The following is a 13,838-nucleotide window of genomic DNA, read 5'->3' on the forward strand; positions in this document are numbered from 1 at the left end:
TCAAGCCTTATCATCATATGGTTTTGTTGAATAGAAAATACATCATAAAATATTTCATATTTTTATCATATTTGTAAGTTACTGTAATCGAGTTTGTGCCCTCAAAAGTGACTACTAGAAAAGTAATATTTTAACCTTTCTTGGAATATGCAGAATTACTAATTGTTTATGGCCCTCATGATAAATAATTACTTTTGGGGATTACAAAGATTATATTACATTACATTTAGTTACATTTAACTGGTTTAAACGTTTTTAAACCATTTAGCAGTACTCTCAATGATAACTTCTCGTTCTTCGCATATCGTTTTTCCAATTCATAAATCGCTCCTTCTTCTGTGGGTTTTATGGTGGACTACAACCCCAAAAGGTGTATTGCCGCCACCAACTGGACAGGTTGAAAGGTAAAAATAAAATCAATATGTAACTTAATCCACCCCCCTCTCTCACACACACACACACACATTAAAAAAAAGTACATTTACAAAACCAAAACACAACTCCCACTTCTTCCTTCAAATCTCCATAACTCCCTTCTCAGGCTCTAAGGCCTGAGAGGGTGGTACGGCTTGTGGCAATACTCCATGCAAGTCCTTTGACAAGAAATTTGTCAGTCCCAGGAACCGCTCATCTGCATCCACAATAATATCTATCTTCCTGGACCTTCTCTCCACCTTGGCAGTGCCATTGATCACCATAGCTATAAAAGGCCACAAAGTCCACCTTTTTTTACCTTTAAAATATCTGAGTCCTGTTGGTGAAAGGCAACCCCTGCAGCCTGCAGTAAAAGGCCTATCCACCACCATGAGCTCTTCAGTTGCACAATTTGAACCCTCAGCCCTTTTAACAGCCGCTGCATATGAAGTGCTCTAGACAGCCCTGACTTTGGCCACCTCATTATCTTTCACACTTGTTGGGCATTCCAAAGATGTGGCTTCATCGGTCCCATCACTTTTAACATGTCACATTTCCATCACTTTTAAAACACATGACATGATCTTTTCCACAACTTGGACACCTCAGCTTCTCCCTTCTGCAAACACTTGAAACATGTCCAAAAGCTTTACAGTGATCACACTGCATTGGTCTTGGGATACATGCTATGACTCTGTAGTTTATATAACACAACCTGAACTTCAGTAGGGGGGAGACTTCATATAAAAAAAGAAGATACTTTATTTTTTTCATCATTCACCGCACGATCTCTCCAGGAATATTTTTAATCTCTTCAACATCGACTTCCCACAAGAGGCCAGATACTAACACCTTCATGGGTTTCCCCGTTCCGAAGAGACATACACGACACGTCAAACTTCTCAAAGCGGGTGAGACGCAACACACGTTCCTTATGATCAGAGAAGTACAAAAACTCAATGCAAGCACACCTATCGTGATCCTCACAGCCTTCACTTTACCCAGCACTTTGGAAATCTCAGTTTGGAAATTTGAAATATATTTTTCAATATTAGTAATCCGATCAGCTGCTCCTCATTAACAAATTGTACAAGATACGAAGGGATATTCTCAGAACTGTACATTACTTCGCTCCGTTCTCAATTCTTTTGGACAATATTCAATATCTCCTAGATTCTACCGCCATTACATTCACAATCCACACCAGCCACTGCTTCCGCTCTCTTTTCCTCCAGAAGTCCCCCTTCACTAAGTAACCAATGAATGAGCACGTACTGGTCGTATGAACAACCGGAGGTGAATAACGTGATCAGTACAGTGTGTTTACATTGTGTCGCCAGAAAGCAAGAAAAAACGGTAAACTTGAAATAGCCCAGATTCACAACGAGACCAAGAGGGTGAGCCTATTTGCTTAATTATTTTACAAGTTCTTCACAAAATGTTTTAACGAATGCCAGCACATGTTGCTAATTATAGCGACTGCAAGATGTAAGTTACTGTTTTGGTCGCTAGCTAAGTTAGCTAATACAAGCCAAACTAGCTAGCTAATTAGTTTGTTAGGGCAGATGCTTAACGTTAGCTATCTATCAAACTGTGAGGACGACATTTTATGTGTGATTTGGATAGCTAGTTAGCTATATGAATTAGCAAATGAGCTTGCCTTATTGGTCCTGGTTGATTCCCTGTTAGATCTCTCCATTCAACACCTCCAAAATGAGACTGGTGATCCTGGAGGACTATGACCTGGCCAGTGAATGGGCAGCCAAATACATCCGCAACAGAATCATCCAGTTCAAGCCCAGTGCTGACAGATACTTCACTTTAGGATTACCCACAGGTAAACGTTGGTTGATTTGCAGATACACTTATTTTATCTGGTAATGACTGTAACTTGCCAGGGACTAAATGTTAGTTTGCATGTCATGTAGGTATGTAAGTATCATCCATGTCCCTCTCTTTTAGGAAGCACTCCGTTTGGCTGTTACAAAAAGTTGATCGAGTTTCACAAGAATGGGGACCTCTCTTTCAAATATGTGAAGACCTTCAACATGGATGAGTATGTGGGTGAGTTTGAGCCTACAGGTACAAATTACACTCCCAACCACAGATGGGATGAGATTTCTTTTTAGCCCAATCCAAACCCTTAGTAGCAGCAAAGGGTCAAATATCAAACTGACCATGTATGATTTTTGGGGAGTAATAGAAGTAGTGATGTAGAATCAGAGTGGTGTAGCCTTGCAGGAAGAAAGAATCTGTCCACTCGGCTCATTTATAACCTGAGGAAGTGGGAGGTGGCGCTGGCCGCTACTGGGAGTTAAGCTTACTTGGCTGGATTTTATTAGCAGCGTGATCGAAACTGGCATTTGTTTTTGCTTTAGTCTTTAAATGCAAGAATGTCACATCAAGTTATGGCCCTCTGCCTCAAAAGTCTGAACTTTCTCCTGTTTTAGCAAATTGGTTAGGTGCAGGCAATTAAGAAACAACATTGGCTACCGACTCATCCCCATCTTATTGCATATGCCTTTATACTCCCTTTGTATCAGCAATGATGAGAAAATGTATTGCTCTAACCTGTCTTTCCTACCAAATCAAAGCTTATTTAGTAGCCTATATGCACACAGTACAATGAAATGCTTACTTGCAAGCTCTCCTCTCAAACAGTGCAACTGTTTAAAAAAATATATATATATAGGTAAGTAAAGCACAAAAGAACGCTGTTGTAAAATTTGTAATAAATATAACTATAGTAAGAAAAACAATGACTTATATTACTTAAAGGCCTGCCCCGGGCCCACCCAGAGAGCTACCACTCCTACATGTGGAACAACTTCTTCAAGCACATTGACATCGATCCAGCTAATGCCAGTATCCTGGATGGCAATATCACTGACCTGGAAGCAGAGTGTGAGGCCTTTGAGAAGAAGATCACCCAGGCTGGGGGAATCGACTTGTTTGTGGGAGGTCAGTTTTTATACATGCATGCATGCCTGTGGCTTAAATTGGTTTTAATGTGTTTTAACACCCTGAATACAGAATAAACATTCAGAGATGACCCGTAGTGTGTTTCTATTTTATCTTCAATTGATTGAATTTAGGTCCAAAGTCTCAGGGCTACCTTTATGTTAATGCAACTGTCCTCTGGTCATTAATCAATTTGTCAATGGTCTATGTTCATTAAAGGAGCTAATGTCTTAAAGGAAAATTCTACCCTAAAACAATATTTTGGTATTTGTTTAATTAGTCCATTGTTGATATAGTCCCAAAATGTTTTGCTCGTTAAACATCTCATTCCAAATTCATGGGCATTAATATGGAGTTGCCCCCCCCCCCCGTTTGCTGCTAAAACAGCCTTCACTCTTCTGGGAAGGCTTTCCACTAGATGTTGGAACATTGCTGCGGGGACTTGCTTCCGTTCAGCCATGAGCATTAGTGATGTTGGGCGATTAGGCCAGGCTCGCAGTTGGCATTCCAATTCATCCTGAAGGTGTTCAATGTGGTTGAGGTCAAGGCTCTTTGCAGCCCAGTCAAGTTCTTACACACCGATCTCACCATACCATTTCTGCATGGACCTCGCTTTGTGCACGAGGGCATTGTCATGCTAAAACAGGGAAGGGCCTTCCCCAATCACAGAATCATCTAGAATGTCAACGTATGCTGTAGCGTTAAGATTTCCCTTCACTGGAACTAGGGGGCCTAGCCCGAACAATGAAAGACAGCCCCAGACTATTCCTCCACCAAACTTTACAGTCGGCACTATGCATTGAGGCAGGTAGCGTTCTACTGGCATCCGTGTTTCCGCTGCTCCAGAGTAATGGCGGCGAGCTTGACACCGCTCCAACCGACGCTTGGCATTGTGCATGGTGATCTTAGGCTTGTGTGTGGCTGCTCGGCCATGGAAACCCATTTCATGAAGCTCCCGACGAACAGTTATTGTGCTGATGCTGCTTCCAGAGGCAGTTTGGAACTCGGTAGTGAGTGTTGCAACTAAGGACAGATGATTTTTCCGTTATTCAGACTCGGCGGTCCCGTTCTGTGAGCTTGTCTGGCCTACCACTTTGCGGCTGAGCCATTGTTACTCCTAGACATTTCCACGTGACAATAACAGCACTTACAGTTAATCAGAGCAGCTCTAGCAGGGCAGAAAGTTGATGAACTGACTTGTTGGAAAGGTGGCATCCTATGACAGTACCATGTTGGAAGTCACAGCTCTTCAGTAAGGCCATTCTACTGCCAATGTTTGACAATGGCGATATCATGGTTGCGTGCTCAATTTTAAACACCTGTCATGAACGTGTGTGGATGAAATAGCCAAATCCACTAATTTGAAGGGATATCCACATACTTCTGTGTATCTAACTTTCAAAATAGAGAAATACAGCCGGTATGATGTATTTCGCATCATATGTGTTGCAAAACATAGCATTATATGATGCAAAATAGCATACCGGCTGTATTTTGAAAGTTTTATATCTTACCTTGATTGTGGACATGCAAAACATTTTGGAACTATGTCAATAATGGACTAATGAAACAAATACCAAAAGATCATTTTAGTTATTAATTCTCTCTCAAGGTATTGGACCAGACGGCCACATTGCCTTCAATGAGCCAGGCTCCAGTCTAGTCTCCAGGACCAGAGTGAAGACTTTAGCAAAGGACACCATTGTAGCCAATGCCCGTTTCTTTGGCAACGACCTGTCAAAGGTCCCCACCATGGCCTTGACTGTGGGTGTGGGGACAGTCATGGATGCCCGAGAGGTAAACTAGGTCTTAACACGATATTAATCTATTTCGTATATTTTCATGGCACAGATATTTTTACACTATGTAGACAAAATAAACTTTTTAACCTAATGTAGATGTACTAATTTTCTTTACAAAAGCTAACTTGTGTTGCAATTTTGAATGTGTTCATTATGATTCTCGTGTCAATAGATGTTTCAATTATAATGATTTTATATTGATTGTGTTTGTTTGTTTGTTATAGGTTATGATTCTTATCACTGGAGCCCACAAAGCCTTTGCCCTGTACAAAGCAATAGAGGAGGGGGTCAACCACATGTGGACCGTCTCAGCCTTCCAGCAGCACCCACGTACCATCTTTGTGTGTGACGAGGACGCCACACTGGAGCTCAGAGTCAAAACAGTCAAGTACTTCAAAGGTAAGCATGGAATAGGACTGGGTTTACTATAAAGGAAATTGGTTACAACAAAGTTAGTGCACTTTGATACTGGCCAGTTGGTAATTATTACCCACCTAACATGTTTACCATTAATTGTTAATTTCCCTCCAGGTTTGATGCATGTTCACAACCGACTGGTGGACCCAGTACTCAGCATAAAGGACCAATAATGGAGACTAAAACCAAGTCAGAGAATTCCAGACCTCAAAATGGTGGATGGACCCAGTTGTTGGTAGGCTACAACCAGCATGACAATGTGCCAGAGAGATTGTTTGTCAGCACTTCAGTTGAGGGGCTGTAGTTTAAGGCTGCCATAACAACTAACCAAGCATTACAGTGCATGAGATTTGCTCAGTTTGTTACATTCCATTAGGATACTATGAAGGCTAACTGTAAATGCCCCCTCAGCTGATATGTTAAAGATGCCATGAATTCTCATATACAACTGTTACCAATATATTATGAGGTCAGAATCTTTGCAGTATTAGTCTCAAACAGATTTATTTGCCTTCTCGACTACATTTACATTTAAGTAATTTAGCAGATGCTCTTATCCAGAGCGACTTACTCTTCTTTCTTCCTTCTGCACAATCTAGAGACGGGATGGATGCAAGCAAAATGTTTAGAACAGCTTAGATGAAATAAATCCAGTTTGGGTTGTTGAGACCTGTTTAACAGGGAAACATACAACACTATAGTTCCTTTACACTCCATTCCATGTCATTTGTAGTTTTGAATGCTCCGTAGGTTTGTTTACCTGACAGTCAGTTATACTTTCCAAGTCGCCACCGCAGTGATTTACACACAATATACTGTCTTTTGTATCCGAAATGTCATTCTTGACCATGTTGTATGCTCTCACAAGACTGTATCGGCAATCATTTGATCTCAAGGCATCATGTTAACTTTTCAAACATCTCAAATCAGTCATTAATTTACCTTTTTGTTGTTGTTTTGTAGAACATTCTACCAGAACAAGTATGTTTTCATTTCAATGTAACTCAATTTTTCACAACTACTGGGCTTACAAGATTACTGAGTCTTTTAGAAATGTATTGTGCACATAATGTACTGTAACTCATAAAATTGCTTCATACCGGCTGTATTTGTATTTTGAAAGTTATGTATCTTGAAAACTTGATTGCTGATTTGCAAAACATTTTGGAACTATATCAGCAATGGACTAATGAAACAAATACCAAAATATAGTTTTTCTGAGTAATTATCTCTCAAGGTATCGGACCAGACGGCCACATTGCCTTCAATGAGCCAGACTCCAGTCTAGTCTCCAGGACCAGAGTGAAGACCTTGGCGAAGGACACCATCGTAGACAATGCCCGTATCTTTGGCAATGACCTGTCAAAGGTCCCCGCATAAAGATAGATACTTTTTGTAAAGAAATGTCATTTATTTAGTATTACTTATTCAGAGTTATATACTCAGGAGTCAGATTTAGGGGATTATTATTTTATGGAAAGAGGACATATTATCTAGTGCAAATATTGAGTGTTGTTACATTCATTTTTCTGAAATGCATGATACACAGGGGAATGAAGGCAACACTATTGGGAGTGAAATATGAATTTCTAGTCTCACTGTTGTACACTAGGTGTCACTCTCTACTAAGATACAAAATCAGAGGGGCCAGTACCAATTGATGAGAGGAATAGTATACCATTTTTCGCATGTTTGTGCTCATCTGTACTGTGCTGGCTCAGATATTTTTAACATTGTCATTCCCAGCACGGCTCCACAAACTTTAGTGGATGCGAAACCAGGCCAGCACTGTACGGCTTGGTTCATTAGACATTTCCTATAGCTTTTCCTTCACTTTGAAAGCATGGAGTAGATATTGTTTAGATCTTTCTTTTGAGATGGTCTTTCTACACAGTTAGCTTTAGCTTTGTCTGCATTAGTTCTATCCAATGTATGCTTCTTACTAAGGCTTCTGCGAGCAAAACAATACGCTGTAAGTGGATGACACCACCTCTTCTGTTTAATTTCTTCATTCATGGTGTCGTTTGGATCTTAGCTAGAAACCTGCCGCCACTAGCATAGCATAACCTTGACAGAGGGAGACAATCTGGTTTTCACAACTGTAAAACTACCAGACAGATTCCAAGCACAGGTTGATATTTCCTGTTTACTGATTAAGACATCTCTGCTGCATTAACATTGCTGTGGCTAATTTGATTTAATCTGGTCCTACATAAAACACTAGTTCTGTAAAAATACAAATATAAATCAGTCTGCATCACAGTTCTAAAGTAGCCCTGTGGTAACTTTAATTATGTCATTTCTGATGTTGATTAGATTTGACATGTAAATACAAAGTAATTGCTTTGTTGATATTATGCAGAGCTTAATTATCCAGCCTGCAGAATGACAAGACGGAGTCAACCTCCTCTGCTCTTTGTTTGTGTGCTAATAGAATGATCTGACAATTTGTTCTGCTTGATGTTAATGGTTTTTCCCTCAGTATGCAAAATGAAGGCACTGTTAACCAGGAAAGTTAACCAAAACCCCCTGGGAATTGACATAATAGAGAATCCTAAACTGTATCCATTATCAAGCAGTGCCATCCCTCTGCTTAAACAGTCCCACCAATGGAGTACCGTGAGATTATGATGGAGTCTGTTGGTCCTATGGATTTAGGCCTTTATACCCATAACAACTGGACTAAAGTAAGTTTTGTGGTGCAACTCATAATTTATTACATTCGGGGAGTGAGTGTTTAGGAGAGGTTTTTGTTCAAAGGGAGTTGGAAAAATTGACCCTAAATCAGTTGTTAAGGGCCATAAAATAACTCCTTGAAGTCCATGACAGGATGAGGATCTCCTGATCAAATGCCCACCTAACCGCCCCTTTCATTACTGCCGCCTCTGGTTGTGCCGAGTGGCTCTTTGCACAGAATATCATGTGATACCCAATGTTCTAACACCCATTTGGGCTTTAGGTCTTTGCTTTGGCAGTAAATGAAAATAAACCGCCACAAATGGAGAGGAAAATTGCCTGTCAGTCGCTAGCCGTCGCTCTTAGTAAAGCAAGTGTGCTAAACTACCCAACGGGGGCAGAATAGCAAAGAAAGCACTAATCAATGCAATCTGAAGACAAACAGTGATACGTTTGCAATGTGTGACAGCTTGTCAGTAGCCTGTGGACCCTTGTTCTGTCAAAATGACTAAAAAAAACTATTCAGTGTATGGGACTTGCCAGGTTTTCCCTCTAACCTAGTTTAAGATTATAGAAAACACAGAGGACATGTGGGCCTTGTTTTTCCTCCAATGAACATTGACTTTGATACTTGAATGCAGCCCACATTGCTTCCCTCACTCTCTGTCCATCTGCAAGGTTTCCAACACCTCTAGACTGTAGACAGCTTCAGTGCTGTGTGGGAAGGGCTGCCTAATCCATTTCTTAGAGTTCAGTGTAGATCCCAATCAATCACACCCACCATATAAATATGTATGCACTATCTTTGTGTACTATTAAAATCTTAATTCCTGAGTTAATTGTGTTTGTGTTCATGTTTATGTGTGTTGGGGTATGTCACCCTGTGTATGTGGGTAGTCTAACGTATTGGATGTGACCACTGGTTAAAAGATCCAAAACAAAGAATGGGGCAATCCTCCTATCTGGCTGCAATGAATCAAGGCTCTGACCGGACAGTCTGTTACTGCTCCAATGATCAAAGACGACACTGACCGTATCTGACATAGCAATGAAACTCCTCTGACCCACACTCTCCCCGCTGCTACCCCAACACACCGATCAATACCCACTCCCAGGGAGATATTTGATGCTTGAGAACCCCCAAAAAAGAAAAATACAGATCCACGATGTAAAGTATTCAATAGAAAACCAATGTATTATATCTCTTGCAGAAATGTTTCACCCTGTTCAAGCTTCATCAGTGTCAAGCAAGAAATTGTTGCAAAAATACATTTCTCATTATAGCTAGGTGATTCTTGGTTTGTATGGCCGACTTATGATTTGAAAAGAAAAGCGAGAACTAAAAACAACAAAAATTGAGAAGCCGTACATAGCCGAGGGTCAGTTTGATCTCCCTCTTAAGAACTGACTGCGATGTGAGGCCTTCAAATACCTTCACACCTTTTATACTCTCAAACCGCCAAGCCTCCTAAGCCCCCCCCCCCCCCCCCCAAAAAAAGATTAGAAAAACATATTGTTCTTTTATTGCAAAATGATTCATATTTTAAGTTGAAACTGTCCTCTATAGTGGTCATTAGGACTTAAATATGGACAAAAATTAACATTACAGTCAATGGGCACAGTAGGTAAAAACATAGTTGCCACATATGGGTGTTCACTACAGAGGCGATTTCTTGATAAGCTCTTATTTAGCTTTTATTTCATGTGAAAAAATGATGACACAGTCCTGACAATTCACTTAACAATTCTTGAGATATTAATTTCCATGAAATGTACTGATTTGGATGGCAGACATTTTTTTTAAGAACCAGGAAGATAAAGTTGGAACATAACACGTGATATCATTGAAATACGAGAGATACGGCCCAAGAACTGATGCCCACTAGAGAGGACAAAAATGTCTTGTGTCTCAGGAGGGTAATGACAAAAACAGACAGCAAACTTTTATCTGTTCTTAAAAGTTCAAATTCTTTGTGCTTCTAGGCTTGCAGTTCAGTTGGATCCTTTAAAACTTGTTACCAGAGTGACAAAGGCTAACTAAAGGTGGGTGGGAGAGAAATATCTTACACTGTCAGAGTTATTACAGGTAAGAAAACAACAGCCATGGAGACAGATTTACAAAGATGTAGGATGGGAGAGGGTCTATGCATTTATCTGGGTGAGATTGAAGCACAAGTTAAAGCTCATCATTTCATACAGGTTGTGTTTTTTTTCTTCTAATTTCCTTTCTATGTGAATTACATTTAGATGGAATGACATTTGGCATAATACATTGGGAGCTACTGAATATTGCTGAATAGTCAAACTAGTTTACTGAATATAAAACATTTAGTTCCTGAATATCTTTATGATTTGGATGGAACATCCTTTGTCCTTTGAAATGAACCATCAGCAAGTAGTCTAATTCCATTGCAGCTTAGTAAGGGATGAATGCGGTGACATTCATAAGTGACTCAACTGTGTCATTTTAAAAACAAATCTCTTTGTGTTCAATAAAGGCACAATTCTCAACTGCATCTTCCTACTTTTTGATAGTAGAGCTGGGACTATAAACCAAAAATGATCGGCACTAACCATACCGATCACTTATCGCAAGCATTTCGCTGATATCGTTCACTATGATAAGAAGCCTATACTCAGGGGCTGTCATGCACCCCCAAAATCTGAGGGGGCACAAAGAACGTGAAGATGGAAGGGGTTGTCTGGAGGCATCCCCCATACGGAAGTTGGAGGATTTAGCATTTTTCAAACATCTGAAACAGCCTTCTCATGCAATCTAGAGCCGTAATCATTATGCTTAATTTTATGTCAAAAATATGTTTATGTTTCTGCATATATAAGCATACGTGTTGAGCTGTCTGTATCCCCTTGAATAGTGGTTCTTTTTTTTAACAAACTAAATGTGCTCTGCATCTCTGCTAAAACCTGGGTAAAAGATTGAAAGGAAGGTGAGTCTTCTTCAGTAATTGTTTGCTTTTCTAAAGTCTACCAACCTTGCCAGCAGGCATACCAGCTAAAATACAGTAGTTCAACAAGCTAGATACTCTAATTTGATTAACTATGAGGTCGGGAGATTGGGAACCTATATGCTAGCTAAAGCCAACTTAAAAAATAAATAAAATAAAAATATACATATGTACAGTGGGGCAAAAATGATTTAGTCAGCCACCAATTGTGCAAGTTCTCCCACTTAAAAATATGAGAGAGGCCTGTAATTTTCATCATAGGTACACATCAACTATGACAGACAAAATGAGAAAAAAAATCCAGAAAATCCCATTGTAATTTTTAATGAATTTATTTCCCGTATTTAGTCACCTACAAACAATCAAGATTTCTGGCTCTCACAGACCTGTAACTTCTTCTTTAAGAGGCTCCTCTGTCCTCCTCTCATTACCTGTATTAATGGCACCACTTTGAACTTGTTATCAGTATAAAAGACACCTGTCCACAACCTCAAACAGTCACACTACAAACTCCACTATGGCCAAGACCAAAGAGCTGTCAAAGGACACCAGAAACAAAATTGTAGACCTGCACCAGGCTGGGAAGACTGAATCTGCAATAGGTAAGCAGCTTGGTTTGAAGAAATCAACTGTGGGAGCAATTATTAGGAAATGGAAGACATACAAGACCACTGATAATCTACCTCGTTCTGGGGCTCCACGCAAGATCTCACCCCGTGGGGTCAAAATGATCACAACGGTGAGCAAAAATTCCAGAACCACATGGGGGGACCTTGTGAATGACCTGCAGTGAGCTGGGAAATAGACACCCTTTGCACACTCTTGGCATTCTCTTTTTATTAATTTTTATTTCACCTTTATTTTACCAGGTAGGCCAGTTGAGGATAAGTTCTCATTTACAACTGCGACCTGGACAAGATAAAGCAAAGCAGTGCGGTACAAACAACAACACAGAGTTACACATGGAATAAAAAAACGTACAATCAATAACACAATAGAAAAAGTCTATATACAGTGTGTGCAAATGGCGAGGAGGTAAGGTAATAAATAGGCCATAGTAGCGAAATAATTACAATTTAGCAAATGAACACTGGAGTGATAGATGTGCAGATGATGATGTGCAAGTAGAAATACTGGTGTGCAAAAGAGCAAAAAAGTCAATAAAAGCAATATGGGGATGAGGTAGGTGGATTGGATGAGCTATTTACAGATGGGCTGTGTTCAGCTGCAGCGATCAGATAGCTGATGCTTAAAGTTAATGAGGGAGAAATAACTCTCCAACTTCAGCGATTTTTGCAATTCGCTCCAGTCATTGGCAGCAGAGAACTGGAAGGAAAGGCAGCCAAAGGAGGTGTTGGCTTTGGGGATGACCTGTGAGATATACCTGCTGGAGCGCGTGCTACTGGTGGGTGCTGCTATGGTGACCAGTGAGCTGAGATAAGGCAGAGCTTTACCTAGCAAAGACTTATAGATGACCTGGAGCCAGTGGGTCTGGCGATGAATATGTAGTGAGGTCCAGCTGACGAGAGCATACAGGTCGCAGTGGTGGGTGGTTTTGGTGACAAAACGGATGGCACTGTGATAGACTGCATCCAGTTTGCTGAGTAGAGTGTTGGAGGCTATTTTGTAAATGACATCGCTGAAGTCGAGGATCGGTAGGATAGTCAGTTTTACAATGGTATGTTCGGCAGCGTGAGTGAAGGAGTCTTTGTTGCGAAATAGGAAGCTGATTCTAGATTTCATTTTGGATTGGAGATGTTTAATATGAGTCTGGAAGGAAAGTTTACAGTTTAGCCAGACACCTAGGTATTTGTAGTTGTCCACATATTCTAAGTCAGAACCGTCCAGAGTAGTGATGCTGGACGGGCGGGCAGGTGCGGGCAGCGAACGGTTGAAGAGCATGCATTTAGTTTTACTTGCATTTAAGAGCAGTTGGAGGCCACAGAATGAGTGTTGAATGGCATTGAAGCTTGTTTGGAGGTTTGTTAACACAGTGTCCAAAGAAGGGCCAGATGTATACAGAATGTTGTCGTCTGAGTAGAGGTGGATCAGGGAATCACCCGCAGCAAGAGCGACATCGTTGATATATACAGAGAAAAGAATCGGTCCGAGAGTCAGCTTGGCTTTCAACCAGCTTCACCTGGAATGCTTTTCCAACACACTCTAAGGAGTTCCCACATATGCTGAGCACTAATTTTCCTTCACTCTGCGGTCCAACTCATCCCAAACCATCTCAAATGGGTTGAGGTCGGGTGATTGTGGAAGCCAGGTCATCTGATGCAGCACTCCATCACTCTCTTCTTGGTGAAATAGCACTTACACAGCCTGGAGGTGTGTTGGGTCATTGTCCTGTTGAAAAACAAATGATTGTCCCACTAAGTGCAAACCAGATGGGATGGCGTATCGCTTCAAAATGCTGTGGTAGCCATGCTGGTTCAATGTGCCTTAAATTCTATGTCACAGACTGTGTCACTGCCAAAGCACCATCACACCTCCTCCGCCATGCTTCACTGTGGGAACCACACATGCAGAGATCTGTTAAACAGTCGTTGCTGAACGACGACACAGATAATATAGATCATCCGTTCACTTACCCTGAAAA

At 40.7% G+C, this 13,838-nt stretch overlaps 1 protein-coding gene across 1 annotated transcript; it reads left to right on the top strand.

Moving 5' to 3' along the window:
- The first annotated feature begins 1,374 nt into the window (after nt 1-1,374).
- LOC124001916 (glucosamine-6-phosphate isomerase 2) lies at nt 1,375-6,698 on the top strand. Its single transcript, XM_046309073.1, has 7 exons — nt 1,375-1,811; nt 2,104-2,251; nt 2,377-2,478; nt 3,193-3,375; nt 4,988-5,172; nt 5,402-5,576; nt 5,709-6,698. Exons 2-7 carry the CDS (start codon nt 2,128-2,130, stop codon nt 5,765-5,767), a joined length of 828 nt encoding a protein of 275 aa, XP_046165029.1. The 5' UTR covers nt 1,375-1,811; nt 2,104-2,127; the 3' UTR covers nt 5,768-6,698.
- The last annotated feature ends 7,140 nt before the right edge of the window (nt 6,699-13,838 follow it).

The sequence above is a fragment of the Oncorhynchus gorbuscha genome, linkage group LG17 (genome assembly GCF_021184085.1).
Source record: "Oncorhynchus gorbuscha isolate QuinsamMale2020 ecotype Even-year linkage group LG17, OgorEven_v1.0, whole genome shotgun sequence".
Classification (NCBI taxonomy): domain Eukaryota; kingdom Metazoa; phylum Chordata; class Actinopteri; order Salmoniformes; family Salmonidae; genus Oncorhynchus; species Oncorhynchus gorbuscha.